This window comes from Amaranthus tricolor, chromosome 6 (assembly GCF_026212465.1).
Source record: "Amaranthus tricolor cultivar Red isolate AtriRed21 chromosome 6, ASM2621246v1, whole genome shotgun sequence".
Lineage (NCBI taxonomy): Eukaryota > Viridiplantae > Streptophyta > Magnoliopsida > Caryophyllales > Amaranthaceae > Amaranthus > Amaranthus tricolor.
Window position 1 is genome coordinate 14,901,290 of NC_080052.1, and position 19,738 is coordinate 14,921,027.

General features: G+C 35.0%; 1 protein-coding gene across 1 annotated transcript; it reads right to left on the reverse strand.

Moving 5' to 3' along the window:
• Positions 1–6,731: 6,731 nt before the first annotated feature.
• On the reverse strand, positions 6,732–18,297 carry LOC130815580 (uncharacterized). The gene is made up of 8 exons (XM_057682067.1): positions 18,190–18,297; positions 16,274–16,358; positions 16,009–16,076; positions 15,854–15,904; positions 15,703–15,776; positions 15,277–15,335; positions 8,581–8,876; positions 6,732–6,845 (listed from the first exon to the last, which is right to left on the reverse strand). The coding sequence occupies exons 1-8, from the start codon at positions 18,295–18,297 to the stop codon at positions 6,732–6,734; spliced, it is 855 nt and encodes a 284-aa protein (XP_057538050.1).
• Positions 18,298–19,738: the final 1,441 nt, after the last annotated feature.

A 19,738-nucleotide genomic window follows, 5' to 3' on the forward strand; every position in this document is an offset into this window, starting at 1 on the left:
GGGCATCTTCGAAGGTGCTTCTCTCCACCTTCGTTTCCCGTTTTGACCTTTTTGGTCGTACGGGCACGGCTCTTCATAATCCAGCCAGTTACTAGCTTGGATTTGAAATCTTTGAATCTTTCAGCAACAGCTGAAAGAAACACATTCTTCTTGTCCTCATCGCTCTCGATGTGGAAAAGATTCTACAAAAAAAATTTATATTTATTACTATCAATCAAATTAATTTTAAAATGAAAATAAATGAGTAAAAATAGTAAAGTTGCTTACCACAGTATCATGCCATAGAGAGTTCTTCAAACCCTCTGGAACCTCGTTCCATGCGTGCAATATGGAAAGCTTGCGGATACATAGACCTACTTGTTTTCCATATTGCCTACGCCATTTTCCGCAGGGTTTACCCAATGCATTGTATTCCAAATGCATGGGTTCTATGACTTTGAGGTTTTTTGTAGGACCTCGCCCTTTTCTTTTCTTACTGGTAGTGGTGAGAGCATCCATTGGTGGGGCGTCTTCAGTTTCAAAATCATTGTCAATCGGTGGAGCGTCTTCAGCCATACGCTCGTATCTCACAATTTGGTCTTCTTCGCTGTCATTACTACGATGCTCATTATCCGAGGTCTCAATCTCGGGGACAATTTCATCTCTGAATAAATGCATTGTATATCAGTACCTGAAAGAGTATGAATAGAAATATATTAGAACATAAGCTAAGTAATATTAAAAATATGACAAAAAATTCTAATACTTTCAACACAATAATATATAACAAATAGTGTTATGTGCAATGTTTCATGCAAAACAAACCAAGTGCCAAAAAAACATTAAAAAGCTTTAAATTCATACCTTGTGAATCACTTAATTCAAATGTATTCCTTCCGTGTGATCTACACGCATATAACCAACATCTACATCATCTACATCATCTTGATCCACTGATTTTGGATAGATAAAGGGAGGGGAGTCTTCAAAAGCATCATATTCTTCCTCATCCTCACATCACCTATACCAAGGATACTTCTTTTTCCCGGTACAACAATAGACCATTTTTTATCAGACGGGTCGACAATGTAGAATACTTGCTTGGCTTGTGTAGCTAGTATGAATGGCTCCTCACTATCACGCAAACGAGCTAAGTCTACAAGAGTAAATCCACAAGGGTCGTCATTTTTAATGCATCGTCGATTATTATCTACCCACTTACATTTGAAAAGACCAATGTTGAAAGTAGAGTAGTCAAGCTCCCATATTTCATGTACCCGTCCTTAGTATACCAATTTAGCATCAACCCGCGCTTGATCCTTCGCACTCGCGTAAAATGTAGATGACGCCAAAATAGAAACCCCACTATTCTGTAGATACGATGACTTCTTGTCTTGACCCTCAGTCCAAAATGTGAAGCCATTGACATCGTAACCCTCATATTTGTTGACATCATCACGATGACCAAAAGCTAACCACTTAACAATTTCGGATACACCCTTGAGCTCTAAGCATATTACTCGATTATGAAACCAATTAATAAACGTCTTGTTATGCAACTGCATCAATGCCCTATCCCCTTTAGAAGGATGTTTTGCGCGCAATATATCAAAATGCTCACTCAAAAAAGGATGAACTTCCGGAATATGATGCAACACATACAAGTGTGCTTGTAGAAGGCTTTCTCGAGGAGGTGTGACCGATTTGGAGCCAATTGTTCCTTTTCCCCTCAAGCCTTCCTTCATGTTTAGAGATGGGAAGTCCAATAGGCTTTTCCATGGCCAAATACTCGGCTATAAAGTTACTAATCTCATCGCTCACAGTGCCTTGAATCATACTCCCCTAGGGTTGTGCTGGATTCCTCACCTTGTTTTGTAAAACACCCATGTGTCTTTCAAAAGGATAACACCACCTTAAAAAAACTGGACCCAAAAGCTTGATCTCACGAACAAGATGGACAATAAGATGAACCATTATGTCAAAGAAAGAAGGTGGAAAATACATCTCAAACTTGCATAAAGTTACAATCACGTCGAGTTGAAGTGCATCAAGTTTAAAGGGATTAAGAACTTTACTACAAATTGTGTTAAAGAACGAACATAGCTCGGTAATAGCATATCTCACATGTTTTGGCAGTATTCCACGGATTGCAATTGGTAAGAACACTTGCATCATTACATGGCAATCGTGAGATTTCATGCTTCCAAACTTCAGCTCACCATTTAGGCTAACAAATCTCTTCATGTTGGATGAGTACCCAGACGGAACCTTAATGCCATACAAACACTCACAAAATGTCCGCTTCTCTGCTTTGGACAATGTGTAGCAAGCTGGAGGCAAATAAACTTTATCATAAAGCATCTTCTTCTTATTGTCACCAACTTCATCAGCTCTATTTCTTTTCTTACTCGCCTTAACATGTGCCCACAACTCCGGACGAAGACCCTTACATTCAAACCAATCTCGCACGGCCCTAACATCTTTTGTCTTACTCGGAATGTTCATGAGAGTCCCGAGTATGGCATCGCATACATTTTTCTCTATATGCATAACGTCAAGACAATGCCTAACCTGTAGATCTCTCCAATATGGAAGCTTCCAAAAGATTGATTCTTTTTTCCATAATCGGTCTTCACCCCCTTGTACTTGCCCCGTTTTACCAAATACAGTCTCAACTCTTAACCTGTTCATAAAGCTCATAACCGGTCAACGGTCGACGAGCTACACGGTCCTCAACCTCCCCGTTGAACAACTTCTTCTTCTTACGATATTGGTAGTCTCGTGGGAGGAACTTTCGATGGTGCATGAATACGTGTTTGCACTTAGGAATCCACGTGGATTCCATGTCATCGATACATATTGGGCATGCTTTCTTCCCTTTGTTCTTATACCCCGATAAGTTGTCATATGCCGGAAAATCATTAACGGTGCATAAAAGCATTGCACGCAAGGTGAACTCCTCATTAGCATATGCATCAAACACTGAAACGCCTTCATCCCACATCTTTCACAAATCCTCAACGAGAGGTGCAAGATACACATCTATGTCATTGCCAGGTTGTTTAGGACCCGAGATAAGAAGCGAAAGCATTATGTACTTACGCTTCATACACAACCAAGGTGGCAAATTATAGATCACTAAAAGTACCGACCAAGTACTATGTTGAGAACTAAAATTGCCAAATGGGTTCATTCCATCCGTACACAGTCCGAGCCTTAAATTACGAACCTCATCCCCAAAAGTCTTATGCAACCTATCAATACTCTTCCACTCCGGAGAATCAAATGGATGTGTGAGCAAGTGACCTTTCTTCACCCTATCTGCATGCCACCTCAAATTTAACGCATCTTTCTTTATAGAAAACAAGTGCTTGAATCTAGGTATTATTGGAAGATACCACAATACCTTATCCGGGGGCCCTTTAACATCCCGAGCCCCTTTACGCTTGTAGCGCGATAACCCACACCTAGGACACTCTTCTAAGTTCTCGTTTTCATTCCGATACAACACACAATCATTCGGACACGCATGAATCTTCTGGTACTCTAAGCCGAAAGGACACATGAGCTTTTTGGCATAATATGTCGACTTTGGAAGTTCATTTCCCTCAGGAAACATCTCACCTAACGCTTCTAATAACATTCTGAAACTAGCGTCACTCCAATTGAACTTTGACTTAATGTTGAAAATTGTCAACACTGCTGTTAGTTTGGTGAAGTTTGTACATCCAGGGTACAAAGGCTTTTGAGAAGCCTCTGTCAACAAGTCAAAAACACGAGGACGTTTTCCTAACTCATCCTCGACTCCCTCCATCATCTCATAAACACGATCCACATCGTCATCGACATTCTCTTCATCTGTCTCATACCCATCAACATGATCTACTACATCCTCATTGACATCGACCACATTATTGACGTCCTCAACAACACTTTTCTCTTTGTAAACTCCCTCCTAACCATGCCAAACCCAAACATGATATTGAGGCCTAAACCCACGTCAAAGTATGTGCTCCCTAAGAATATCAACACTATCTACCTTTGATACATTGCCACAACTGACACATGGGCAATAAAAACCAACTCCCCCCGTCCTAACTTGATGTTCAACCGCAATACTTCAAAATTTCTAATACGCCATTAATAAATTCCAACGATTCAATGCTTCCATACATCCAAGAACGATCGTTTGTGATCCTAATTAGTGTGATTAATTGATTCAAAACAAAATTAATACACAACTTTTAAACATATATACTTATTTCTAATTCTAATAAGTATAACAATTAACAACAAACCACATTTTTAACAAATATCACAAATATTTAACAAACATACAAATTACTAAAATGATATCTTTAACAATTATCACAAATATTTAACAAACTTGAATAATGTAAAACATATATATGTAAAACAGAGACCAAAACTTGTGTAAAACATATATATATATATATATATATATATATATATATATATATATATATATATATATATATATATATATATATATATATATATATATATATATATATATATATATATATATATATATATATATATATATATATATATATATATATATATATATATATATATATATATATATATATATATATATATTCAAATAATGTGAAACATATACATGAAAAACTTGAATAATGCAAATTAGTAAAGTAAATATAATAAATACAACGAAAACAGAGACCAAAACTTAAATATACACACAGTTGCCATAATTTTCGATTGTTTTTATGAATATCTTGCAAAACTTAAATGCTTAACAAATTAAAATGAGAAAAAGTACCTTAATTTCGTGGGTTTTGAAGATGAACAAGACCAAAGATGAATTTCCAACAGTAGCAGCAGCGTGGGCTTCGTGGGTTTCGTGAAAAGTTAGCCCTAAATTCGTGGGTTTCGTGAGTTTTTGAAGGAAAAGCAACAATGGTGGGTTGAAATGTAATAGATTAAAACAAGAAAACTCAACAATACGTTGAAATTTCGTGTGTTATATTGAAATGTCGTGGGTTTATATTGAAATAGGTTTAAAGAACTTACTTGAACAAGAAGAAGGAACTTGAAGAAGAATGTAATTAACGAACTTGAAGAACCGTATGGGTTTTTCGTGTATGCGAAATTGAAGAGGAATGGAACTTGAAGAAGAAGAAGTTTGTAGGAATGCTAATGGATGATCGAATGCAACAAGAGGGGGGGTGAATTGTTGTGTAGTAGGTTTAAGATTTTTGCCTCTAATTTTTGCGGAATTGTATCAAGTAAAGAACAAAACTTAAACTCAAAAACGAAAAGAAAAATAATAAAGGAGACAAAGATTTTACGTGGAAACCTTCTTGGCCTAATAAGAAGGAAAAACCACGACCCCCCGGGATTTCAAAATTCTCACTATGTTAAGGCAATCAATTACAATTACACAAAACAATGTTTGCTTCACTTGAAGCTTCTCAATTCTCTAAATGCTTCACTCAAAGCTTCTCTACTTAGGCCTACTTCTCTTCTCTTCTCTTTCTCTCCTTCTCTTTCTCTTCTCTCGATTCTATTCTCTATTCCCTTAGACTTCCCATAAGTCTAATTACAACAAAACACTCAATTACCCTTTACAAGGCCAATTCTCATGAAGATTAAAATTAAGTAGTTGCTCAAGAAAAATATAATGAATTAATTGGCATTCAAAAAAAGAAAATATTTTTCTTTGAATAATCTCCCTTAAATGGACACTCTCTATTCATATCCGCTTAACCATAGCTTCCCTCTTTTATAAAGGGAACAGCCGTCAGTGCACTCAGTCCACGTTCTCCATGAGATGCACTTATCCCACGACTTCCATAAACTTACTTGCTCCCAAAGAAAGTGGGAAGTTAGTTGAAAGTCGGAGTGGAACATAACTGCTGTACGGTTAATATTACATGGGTTAAAGGAAGATCTTAAAATGTAGGAGACTAATTCAAAGTAGAGAACAAGTCTCTTGGATGTCCGAGTTTATAGGAGATAAACAAGGAATTAGTCTTCTCCATGTTTTTAGGCGTATTAAAAACATTTTGCCAATTAATAAATAAATTTAATTAAGCAACTAATTAAATTTTAACCTTTTACATTAACTAAAAACAGAAAACATAATTTTCGTAACTTCCAGTCAATGTCTTCTTCAGACCTGTATTGTAGGGAACAGCGCACTGTCTCCATCTACAACTTTGGTCAGGACTTCAACTCTAGGAACAGTAAACTGACTTCTAAAGCAATTGCCCAACTTCTTGGATATTTGAGACATGTACAACTTCCACGAATCAAGTCATAGGCTTCATCAACGATTTAAATTAAACCGGATATATACCTACAAAACAATCTCTAAAAGTATGTTTGTTTATTTAAAAGTGAAGTCATCATCAAAACCTTAAGAGGCCAACAAATTCCCCCTTTTTGATGATGGCAAACTTTATAAACAAACTTAAGTAAAATAGAGTAAAACAAATTTCTTAGAGCATACTAGAGATTAAAGCAACTCTAAATAACTTAGCAAATCAACTCGTTACAATATAATTTACCAAGCATTCAATAAAACAATTTACTCCATAATATCAAATTTTTTTTTTTTCAAAACTTTCAAAATTAATTAACCTAAAACTTAAATAAAATAAACTAAGTTAAACTAAAATAAACTGACATAATAACTAACATAATTAAACTAACACACATTAACTAACAAAATTAAACTAACACACATTGTTAAATAATTTCAATCAGAAACATTTTGAGAACAAATGTACAAGAACAATAAATATCCTCAAAAACTTAGCAACTGTGTATGTAACTGTGTATTCACTGCTCTTCTTAAGTTTTTGCATAATCTTCCCCTTTTTGTCATCAAACAAAAAGAATTGGGGTTATCAAACCTCAGCACAAACCATATAGATTTGTCAGTGATGAAAGCAAGAAACAATAATAAGAGTAAGTGCCATGAATAAAAATCAAACCTGCATATAGTCAATTGTCACAGACCATGAAAATAAAAACAAAGAAATAAAAGTAGCAATTGTTCAACGTAACAACAACAATGTACCCCAGATGGTACAAAGTAAAAGGTGAAATTGTTTGTGAAATGTAACAGCCAATCAAATCTTAAAAACATAGGGAGAGGGTTCAAGGGGCAGTCTCTTCTTCGTCTACATATTCGGTCTGCACTTCTACTGTATCCAACTTTGCACCAAGACGATAAACCATCATGGTCAGTTGATCAACAATTGAAGCGAGTGAGACACGAACTTCATCTTGAAAAGTACTGAATTGAGACTGTAGATCATTAAGCTTGGAGAGAACAGAATGTGAAGATGCTGTAGGAATAGGATCAGCACAACCAATACCAGGAGATGATGGAAATGGTGGTGGTGTAAAGTGAATAGGTGATGGAGGTGGTGATGAAGTTTGATTTGGTGGTGGAGTGGTTGGCTTGGGTGAGAGAGCTTCGTTTAAAGTAGGCTCAGGAATGGTTTCAGAAGTGATATCATCAACCGTTGCAGCCTTTCGTTTTGAAGCAAGCCTCCTACTCTTCCTTTGAATAGCTTTACCCTTCCTCCTTAATGCAATCACAACCTCTTCATCACTGGAATCATGACAGAGATCATGAGGCACTTCTTCTCCTAAAGCTACTTCCTCTCCTTGTTCCCCCTCAGTTCTTGTCCCCTCCTCCTGTTCCTCTTCTTCAGTGGGAACAGGCCCTTGTTCTTCCTTTTCTACTACTTCTTCTTTTTCTTTTTCTTTTTCTTTTTCCTCTTCTTTTTCTTTCTTTATTTTTACTTCTTTTTCAATTTCTTCTTCTTCTTCCTCCATTTCCTCCTCATCAGAACCTACATCAATTACTTCTTCTGATTCATTTATTAACACCCCTTCATCGTTTAATTGGAGATGCAAATTTTTCAGACACCGTGCACCAATTTTCATATTGGGACCCATTGGGAACTCCAACCCATCCAATGGTACACCAAACTTTCTGAAAATCCAAGTCAACAGCCCCCCATAACCAACAAAATTTTTCTTCTCAATACAATCAGACAAATGCGATATCATCAATGACGGAAAATTTATCTTTATGTGGTTATCCATGCAATAAATTAAGGTTGCATCACGTAGACTCACCTCACTCCTCTTAGAGTTTCAGGGCAAGATGAATCTTCGTGCTACATTATAGAGTAATTTATGCAATGGAGATAAGACATTGTGACTGATTTTACCTCTTTTTTGTTCAACCCCTAAAAACTTAAAAATTGTCTTTTCATTAATTCCAGAGAAAACAATTTTTGTACCAACGCAATATGTATCAAAACCAACATTAGGAACACTAAACCATTCCCCCAACAATGCACTGTTAAATTCTATTTTGATGTTCTTGACACTACTAGAACACGTCCCACAATCATTTGAGAAATTCGAAATGAATTCTCGCATTAGATTTGGAAAAATGGAATTGCAACTAAAATTTGTCATCAAAATCTCCCATTCTTGATTTTGTAAAATGTCATGCAATTTAGGAAAATAAGTAGAATCATACCAGTACTTGTCTAACCCAAATCCTACAGACATTTCTTTTGCAACTTCTTCAGCACTATTAGGATCAGCAAGCTTCGAACGTTTGACTACTTTGGAAGATGATCCACCTTTTGGTGATGAAATCTTGCGTTTTGTACCAGTAGGTTCAGTAGATTGTTTGGGTGATGTATTTGTGGTTTCTTTGGTGGTGAGTGGTGCAGCATCCAGTAATGGTGGAGGATGAACCACTCTCAGAGGTTTTGGCTGTGATTGTTTACGGGATTTAGGGGTTTTCCTTGAGGAACTTGGGGTTTTCATTTTGAAGTGTTGAATAGATTGAGAGATAGGGAGGAGGACGGTTTCTTGAAGAGGAATTGAGAAGGCGTGTGAAGTGTGAAGTAAGAGAAGGGTTTAATAATGTGATGAAATGACGGTTTCCTTAAGTCCAATCCCTTTAATGCTCTAATCATAGCGTTTGATATGGAAAGATTTTGAAGAGATGGGATTGAAAACCGTTTCCCATTATTTTTATTTTAAGTTGGCCGTACATTTTTTTTAAAATAATTTGAAATATGAATAAATTATGAAATATGAATATTAAAATAAAATATGAAAATAAAATAGAAAAAGGATGAATTATAAAAAATATAAAGAAAATAACGAACATATTGCTGTGGTCTGATCAAACTAATAACATGCAAACAATATGAAAAGATGAGATTGGAACTTGGTATGATCAAGCTCCACTAAAGTTGGTTGTATAAAATTTCAATGAAGCATCATGAAAAAAAGGAGGGTCAGTAATCAACCTCAAAATTTTGATTGAAAATCAATTATTGCATGGATCAGGTAAACACGTAATGAAGTTTGTACTATGAATATCTTCTTGTTGCATTCGATCTCCATTAGCATTCCTACAATTGGTATCAGAGCCCTGTTCCTCATTTAATCAGGAAACCCTGAGAGCAGTATCCTGTTCCCTGGAAAGATGTTGAAGATGAACGAGCGCATGGAAGAGGGGTACTCCACACAAAGGCCACCCATGTTCGATGGGAAATTCTATACTTACTGGAAAAATAGAATGGAAATCTTCATAAAAGCCGAAAACTATCAAGTTTGGAGAGTCATTGAAATTGGAGACTTTGAGGTGACGACCATCAACTCCAACAATGAAGCTGTTCCAAAACCAATCACTGAATATGAAAAGGAAGATTTTCAAAAGATGGAGATGAACGCTCTTGCTATCAAGTTACTTCACTGTGGGCTTGGTCCAAATGAGCACAATCGTATTATGGGTTGCAAAACCGCTAAGCAGATTTGGGACCTGCTAGAAGTTACCCATGAAGGTACTAGTGAAGTAAAGAGATCCAAGATTGACTTGCTAATGTCCAAATATGAAAGATTCGTCATGGAACCGAGGGAAAACATTCAAGAGATGTTCACTAGGTTCACAAACATTACGAATGAGTTAGTCTCTCTTGGTAGAATCATTCCCGTTGATGAACAAGTTAGGAAAGTACTTAGGAGTCTTCCTCAAGACGAACGCTGGAGAGCAAAGGTCACTGCCATCCAGGAGTCCAAAGATTTCACCAAGTTTAATTTGGAAGAGCTGGCTGGTTCTCTAATGACCCATGAATTGCATTTGGGAACCGCTGACAGTTCCCGAAACAAAGGATTGGCTCTGGCAGCAGATGATAGTGAAGAATCAGAAGATGGTGAAGAGGAAGCAGCTTTGTTGGCACGTAAATTCAAAACATTCTTCAGGAACAGAAAATATGGAAATCAAAGAAATAATAAAGAAAAGGGAACTACAAACTTGAAGACAAATTTTGAATGCCACAAATGCGGGAGCACTGAACACTTCATCAAGGATTGCCCTCAATGGAAAAATGAGAAGGGCAAGGGAAAAGCAAGAGAAGTTGGAAGACAATATAAGAAGGGAAACTTCAAAACTGATTTTAGAAAGGCAATGATCGCAGCTTGGGGTGATACGGAGAGCGAGGCTGAGACAGAAGCTCCAGTGGAGGAAGAAACCGCAAATCTGTGTCTCATGGCATCTCATGAAGAATCTAAGGAAAAAGAGGTAATGTCTTCTAGTCCATCTTCTAAACAACTGTCTAACTTAAGTAAGAATAAATTAATCAAATTCTTGTTAGAGACAAAAGAAAAATTGAATGAAAAAACAGCTAAGTGTCTCCAAATTGAGAAAGACCTCAACTCAAACAAGGATCATGTATCCTATCTAAATTCATTTAGAATAGATGTACAAAGCAGATTTTTTAATTTGCTAGATCAGAATGTTGTTTTGAAAGAGACAATTGAGAAATTGAAACAAGAATTTATTTTCCTTAGTATCGAAATGAATCAAAACAGATTGTTAGGATTAAGTAAAGATGCAAACAATATATCTACTCACATGGTTAACACTGAATTTCAAAAGTTGAAATCAAAATTAGAATCCTACGAAATTGAAAATGAAAATTTGAAAAATAAAATAAACTTAAGAGGAAAAGGGAAATTCAATGAAATTCCCAAATGGATTCTAAATGCTAAAATCAAAAGTAAAGAAGGACTAGGCTATATGAAGAATGATAAAAAGAAAAAGGTCTATGTAGATCTCCCTAGTAGCAAAATATGTTCCTTCTGTGGTAAAAGTGGACACCTGAAACATCAATGTATAAAGAAGGAACAGCATATCAAAGCAAATAAAAATTATGTCGAACGAATATGGATTAAGAAATGTGATTCAAGTATTGTCGACAAGGAACCCAAGGATGAATGGGTTCTTGTACCTAACCATTAGTTTGCATTGCAGGTTCAAGTGAGGGGGAACAACTCATGGTATCTCGACAGTGGGTGTTCCAAGCACATGACGGGTGATAAATCTAGATTTCTCTCACTTGAAGCGTATGATGGGGGAACTGTAACCTTCGGTGATAATATGAAGGGTGAAATAATCACCAAAGGAAAGGTTGGAAGGTCTAGTTCCCATGCCATCGATAACGTATTTTTAGTCGAGAATTTAAAACACAATTTGTTAAGTATTTCTCAATTTTGCGACAAAGGTAACTCTGTTAAGTTTACTTCTGAACGATGCATAATTTCTAGGAACAGTACAGGAGATCCTGTGCTGGAGGGAATCAGAAAAGGGAACACCTATGTGGTGGACCTGGACACTGTTCCCAAAAACAGTCTAACGTGTTTAAGCGTTATAGAAGAAGACCCACTTCTTTGGCACAAGCGACTAGGTCATGCTAGCTATTCATTGATTAACTCTTTAAGATCAAAAGACCTAGTAAGTGGATTACCTGCAATAAAATTCCTTAAAAATGAAGTTTGTGATCCTTGTGCTAAAGGAAAACAAGTGCGGTCATCCTTTAAATCAAAGAACGTTGTGACTACCACTAGACCATTAGAATTAATTCATATGGATTTATGTGGACCTATGAGAACACAAAGTCGTAGTGGCAAAAGATATGTGTTTGTCATAGTTGATGATTTTAGTAGATTTACTTGGACCTTATTTTTGGTAAGCAAAGATGAAGCTTTTGATGAGTTTGTTTCTTTTGCTAATAAAATACAAAAATCTACCAATAATCAAATCGTTCACATAAGGTCTGATCATGGGAAAGAATTTGAAAATTCAAACTTCATGAATTATTGCAATGAACATTGCATAAATCACAATTTTTCCGCACCTAGAACACCACAACAAAATGGAGTGGTAGAAAGGAAAAATAGGACCTTAGAAGAAATGGCTAGGACCATGTTGATTGCTAGTGGTCTACCTAGGAATTTTTGGGCAGAAGCCGTCAATACTGCATGTTACATATTGAATCGTGTACTAATAAGGCCAATCACTTCTAAAACACCCTATGAATTACTCAAAGGTGTTAAACCAAATATTTCCTATTTTCGTGTATTTGGATGCAAATGTTTTGTTCATGTGAATGGAAAACGAAATATAGGTAAGTTTGATGAAAGAAGTGATGAAGCAGTATTCCTCGGTTATTCATCACATAGTAAAGCTTACAGAGTTTATAATAAGAGAACAATGGGCGTAGAGGAATCTATTCACATAATTTTTGATGAAACTAACTTTTCAACAAGTGAACAGGAAACAAGTAATATTAAAATAGGTCTTGCAAACTTGGAAGATGATGATGAAGGAATTAAAGTGCAAGATCATGGAACAGCAAGTGAACAGTCTACACAAGAAGAGGCAGAAGAAACTGACCAAATCCAGGAACTACCAGAACAACAGGACCAGCAGACTGTTCCCAATCCAGCTGTTCCCACAGATGACCAAGATGATCCAGTAGCTGAACAAAATGCAAATCAAGATGCTGAAACAGAACATGCTACTGTTCCCTCCAGAGAATTTGTGCCTAAACCTTGGAAATACCAAAGTTATCATCCTCTTGATCTGATTATAAGTGATATGAATAAAGGAACACAAACCAGATCCCAACTGAGAAACTTTTGTGCACACTTTGCGTTCCTATCATCACTTGAACCCAAAAATCACGAAGAAGCTCTAAAGGATTCCGAATGGATAGTAGCCATGCAAGATGAATTAAATGAATTTCAAAGAAATAAAGTGTGGCACTTAGAACCCAAACCAAAAGGCAAGAAAGTAATTGGTTTGAAATGGGTATTTCGGAATAAGCTAGATGAGCATGGAATAATTGTAAGAAACAAAGCAAGACTCGTGGTCAAAGGGTACAATCAACAAGAAGGTATTGATTATACTGAGACATTTGCTCCGGTAGCAAGGTTAGAGGCTATTAGAATTTTAATTTCTTTTGCTGCATTCATGAATTTTAAATTATATCAAATGGATGTGAAATGTGCTTTTTTAAATGGCTTTCTTGATGAAGAAGTTTTTGTTGAACAACCCCCAGGTTTTGAAAATACCTCTTGTCCTGATCATGTCTACAAGCTTGATAAAGCCCTATATGGCTTGAAGCAAGCTCCTAGGCAATGGTATGAAAGACTTTCAAAGTTTTTGATTCAAAATAACTTTGTAAGAGGAAAAATCGACAAAACCTTGTTCTTTAAGAATAAAGGTTCTAATATTTTGGTTGTTCAAATTTATGTTGATGATATTATTTTTGGTGCCACTAATGATTTATTATGTAAAGAATTTGCTAACCTAATGGGCACAGAATTTGAAATGAGCATGATGGGAGAATTAAATTTCTTCCTTGGGTTACAAATTAAACAAACCGAAAATGGTATCTTCATTCATCAACAAAAATACATAAAAGAACTTCTAAAGAAATATGGTCTAACAAATGCTAAAACCAACCATACACCCATGGCTACAAATGTTAGATTAGATGAAGACCTAAAAGGAACTAACTTAAATCAAACAATGTATCGAGGCATGATAGGTTCTTTATTATATCTAACTGCAAGTAGACCTGATATTTCCTTTAGTGTTGGTTTATGTGCTAGATTTCAATCAAATCCTAAAGAATCACATCTCATGGCAGTCAAACGAATTTTAAGATATTTGAAGGGAACAGACGACTTGTCCTTATTTTATCCTAAAAGTGATGTTTATGATTTAAAAGGTTTTAGTGATGCAGATTATGCAGGTGATCTTGTAAATAGAAAAAGTACATCAGGTATGGTACGATTTCTTGGCTCATGTTTAGTTTCATGGAGTTCCAAGAAGCAAAATACTGTTGCATTATCCACTGCCGAAGCTGAATACGTAGCAGCAGCAGCTTGCTGTTCCCAAATGCTTTGGATAAAACAGCAACTAAGAGATTTTGGTATTAAAGTTGAATGCATTCCTATTTATTGTGATAATACCAGTGCCATATGTATATCCAAAGATCCAGTGCATCATTCTCGTGCTAAACATATACATATTAGACATCATTTTCTTAAGGATAACGTAGAACACAAAAATATTATATTAAAGCATGTTAATACTAATGAACAAGTTGCAGATATTCTGACCAAACCACTTCCAAGGGAACAATATGAAAAGATGAGATTGGAACTTGGTATGATCAAGCTCCACTAAAGTTGGTTGCATAAAATTTCAATGAAGCATCATGAAAAAAAGGAGGGTCAGGAATCAACCTCAAAATTTTGATTGAAAATCAATAATTGCATGGATCAGGTAAACACGTAATGAAGTTTGTACTATGAATATCTTCTTGTTGCATTCGATCATCCATTAGCATTCCTACAAAGTTGAAGAAGACAATGGTACAGTATGCTTTTTCGTGTATGCAGTTTTCGATGAAGAAGACAAGAGGAATGAAACGTTATAATAAAAAGGCGGGTTTTGAAAAAAATAAATAAATAAACAAGGGCTATTTGCTGCGGTCAATGGAGAAAACCGCAGCAATAAATGCTTCTCGTATATATCTATTTAGCTGTAATGTTATTTGCTGCGGGTCCCATACATAACCGCAGCAATTAAGCGTTTTTTTAAGGGTTATTTGTTGCGGTCCATAGATAAACCGCAGCAATTAATATTGAATGGATTATTTGCTGCGGTCACAATCAAAAACCGCAGCAATTAAGTGTTCTTTTTTTTTCAATTCCTTTTTCCTATTTATTGCTGCGAATAAACAAAAACCACAGCAAATGAGAAGCAGCAAATGAGGTTTTTTCCACTAGTATCTTTCCAAGAGGCCGACAAATTCCTGCAATAAAAATCCACAAAGATTGATGACACTGATGAATGAAAATAAACATTAATCTTTCAATCATAGAAGTATGTTAATACTTAATTACCTATTCGTAAACGTGGAAAGTCACGACTTCCTTTGAAATGATCAATAATACTCCTCATCCTGCAAGCACATCAAAAACGAAGGTAATAAGCAATCTTAATGGTTTACAAACAAATTGATATTTTGAATAAAATGAAAATTCAATATATGTATTAGCATAAAGGAACAACATATAAGTCGTTTTGACACTGCAAACTTGACTTGCACGCTCTCAGGGTTGATTTTTAACCGATCTTAAAAACGAAATTGTCAGCAACTATTCCCTTCTGAGTGAGACCTAGTAAATAGATTCTCTTTAACCAGTTCAGAATGTAACTCAAAACATAATCCTAACTAAGAACTAAAAGCATGACCAAAATAAATACCACCACAAACACCATTGTTAGCAACTAAACATAGCAGCGAAAGTAATTAAAAGGGAAAATACCCATTGTGTCCGCCATGACCACCTTTGGGTAACAAACGCAATTTTGCAAAAGGCAAATCCAAATCATCATAAATCTGTAAGAAAATGGAGCATATATTTAAATTATTATTTCAATAGGTAACTCGGCAAGACATGTACGTTATCACATTACCACTAGCACTTGATTCAGTGGGATCTTATAATACGAAACCATAGGACCAACCTATAAAAGAATCATATAAATTGACATCACCATAACCAAAAATAGAGGGAACAAAAACATTTTAGCTTCCAACAATAATGGAACTTCCAAGGAAATCTACTTACAGACTTACCACTGACATTCATAAATGTTTGCGGCTTGAAAAGGATAACAGGAACATTACCAATATGACCTGAGGGCAACACAAATAAAATGAATTAGTTAACGATTAACATGCACTAGATAAAAACAAAGTTCAGGATATTACAGCACATTCTAATACATTAACTAGGGGAGGAGTATACTAGATTCCATAGTTGTTGCTCTATAATTTTCCCTATGTTAATCAAGATTATATAATAAACAAAAGAAAGGCGCAAGGGGGCCAACCTTTCGCAAACAAAGCTTTAAAAGAAAAACTATTCATAGAAATCCCCTCCGCTTCTGCTATGGTGTCCACCATCTCAAATCCGACCTGAAAAACAAAAAAAATTGAGCCTACAAAAAAAAACAAGTTTCCTCTAAGAATGATGAAGGATCAGATACTATGATAAAGCAAAATGATGAAACATTATAAATATGTGAACATGGGAGTCGCCACATTTATACAACAATAAAAGCTTCCTCGTGCAATAGCACTAAACTAGCAGATGTCCTATGCATCGATCTTTGCTTTGGAATAACAAAGACAAGATCACAAGACTGCAGGAATAGGCCTGTGTTCGGGTCACATATATATAAGTCAAAAACTATCACAACCCTGACCTGATTTCAATCCATTTAACCCGTTTAGAGTTTGCTTTTATCAATTAAGAGTTTTTAACAAGAACTAGATCTCATCTTTTAAGCCTGGTTTTTAACTTTTTGGCACTAATTTAACAAGAGTTTTTAAATTGCAGGATTAGCAAATGTACATTAACAAACAACTCCCTCCTATTCTAATCAAATATCCTATTTATTTTTTGGCACTATTCACCAATCGAATTTAGATTTTTTTTATTTATTTTATCATTTAATAGTGTTAAACAATAACTACATCTTATCTTTTAAATCCCATTTTCAAACTTTTAATTCACGGGTTCTTTATTTTCTATTTACTACAAAAAATATGACAAAAAAATAATAAATGAATTAAGTTCAAGTGATACTTATTGACCAAACACAAAACTAACTTGATTAAATAAATGGGTTATACAGGTTCTTTTAAGTTTAAAATTTTAAACTTAACCTAACTTATATAATAAACTAAACATATTGGATCGATATATTTATTTAATTGGGTTAAAAGTTTCAACCCAAACTCACTCTTAAATTGCATGATTAGCAAATTTAGTAGGTTAGGTTAGGCCTATACAATAGGCTTGCTTCACTCTTAAATTGCAGTATTAGCAAATTTACACTAACAAACAACTCCTCCTACTTTAACCAAATGTCCTATTTGTTTATTGACACTATTAACCAATCACTTAGTTTGTTTTTCTTTATTTTGGATCTATGAGTTAAAACATAATCAAATGGGTTCTTTTTTGAATTATTTTAAAGTAAATTTTGTTAATATAATCTTTTTATAATCTTTAATTATGCACAATTACAGATAATAAAAATTAAGCTAGTGCCTCGGCTATTTACGAGTTATAAAAATTAAGCCACAAAAATCAATATTTACGAGTTATAACCACTATAAATCGAAAAGTGCAACCATTGTAGCCATTTCACCGGATTCCGATCATCGAAAACTAAAATGACCTACTTAACTCTAAATAAACCCTTGACCAAACCACCTTTGACCTTTAACCAACCTAGTAAATCTAACTCATTTTCTCATTCTTTCCCATCTATCTCTTATCCACTTTGAAGCTTCGACAGTGGCTTGTCAAAGGTTAAAAAATCGGTTTTTTGGGTCATTTCAAACACCAGTAACCGGAATTCGATAATATAATTACAATTATTGCATTTTTCAATTTATATTCACTATAACTTGATAATATTAAACTTTGCAGCTCTAATTAATAAATAATCAAAACTTTGAGGCGATAATTAATTTATGATTCTATAAAAAATACAACCTAATAATCATCATATGTAAATCAAAGAGAAGAAATACATGTATTCACATTGTGCAAAATAACTGAACTCACACAGTATCAAATAATGCAAAACCATTTATTCAAAAAAAAATTAATGCAAAACCATCGAACCCACAAAGTATCAATATAACATCACTATAATAGCCCGAAAATTCAACAAAATATACAAATACACATAAATAATATCAAAATTTTCAAGTAGGGAAAGAAATAGGTTAGATTATGGCGAGTGGCGTTGTACTTTTTCCTAGGATTTCCGAGCCCAACAAGAAGCCAAGGATTCGGCTTTGGCTTAATTTGCAGAGGAGCATCAATTGAAGACGGCATCGTATTTGAATTAACAACAACAGAGAAAAAAGCAAATTTTTTTTACATTTATAGTCCTTTTCATGGGCATAAAACTGGGATACGCTGTACAAAATTTTAGGGTTTTGGGGATTATAGAAAAGGGAGAAATTGAGGACAAGCAACTGCTACGAAAATAATTAGAGTAATTAAAAGAGGATATGTGCATTGGAATTCCAATTGTGCCAAATTTCTTCATTGTTAAAGAAAAAGAAGTCAATCAGGAAAAATTTTGAAGTTAAATATTAGGTTCTCGTTCTCGACCATTTAAAGCCATTGGCCACAGCTGAAATGGGAAAACACTTTAGTCTTAAACCTAGCCGTCGGGTAAAAACAAAGTCAACAAAAATTCATCAATCTCGATCCCGGGGTTGAACCCAGGTCACCCACGTGACAGACGGGTATACTCACCACTATATTACATCGACTTTTGATTAACAACTTGGGAGGAATCCATATCAAACGTCTTATACGCTAAGTCCATCTCAAAATCACTGCTTGTTGTGTGTATTTTTGTTCGAAAATGTATATGTTAACTGTTGGGTTTGCTCAAATTTTTGCTTCACACGAACGGAGTGAAGTTTATATGATTTTATGTTTGGTTCTAAACTAATTTTTTTATTCGACTGTACACTTAAATACTTAGGTTAATGTTTAAATTGAATTAAAAATTAATTCAAGTAAAAATATGGTCAAATCGATGCAAATTTTATTTGAGTCATTTCATTGTTGATTTAGTAACAAAGAAGCAGCAATACTAGGAATGACAGGCGGGCAAAATTATATGGGTTTCGCATCGGATCCGCCCTAGTTGGAGCAGGTATGAGTATGACTTTGATGGGTAGTTGATGGGTGTGGGCATGATAAGTCCCACCCGCCTTGGATAGTGGGTAAGTGGTGGATATAAAGTTTTACTCGCTCTATACCGACCCACCCGCCCCATCCAATATGTACCCGCTCCACCCCAAAATCGTCCGTCCTATATCTACAATGTACAAATTTATATATTTTTTATTAAAAGTTATTGACAAAAAATAAGAATATTAATTTTATTAATTACATTGTTATAATTTGATGTAATTGATTTTGTATGGATTTATAAAGTATATAATGCAGACTTAGAGTGAATGTGAGGCAGGTATAAGATGGGTATACGCAGTTGGTCATAATGGCTAGGTATGGGATTAAATCATGGTTATTAGAATACGCATCCTAATCTACGATTATACAATCCTACAATCAAAAAATAAGCGATCAATCTGGATCGTATGTAGGATTTTAATGTTGTTAGAATCATTCGATCTTACCTAGCTCCAAAATTTTGGAGCTAAGATCATAACATGATACTACAATCCAACGATTCCATCCTACAAGAGTAGTTTCAATCATATAAAAAAATTCATATAATCCAGATTTTACTTAT

What these genes read in the sequence shown, in the direction of transcription:
- LOC130815580 (XM_057682067.1), bottom strand. Translation starts at nt 18,297, where the DNA reads ATGCCGTCTTCAATTGATGCTCCTCTGCAAATTAAGCCAAAGCCGAAT. An exon ending in TAAAGCTTTGTTTGCGAAAG is followed by an intron (nt 16,077 to 16,273) that starts GTTGGCCCCCTT and finishes TGTTGCCCTCAG; the next exon opens with GTCATATTGGTAATGTTCCT. An exon ending in GGTCATGGCGGACACAATGG is followed by an intron (nt 15,336 to 15,702) that starts GTATTTTCCCTT and finishes ATGTGCTTGCAG; the next exon opens with GATGAGGAGTATTATTGATC.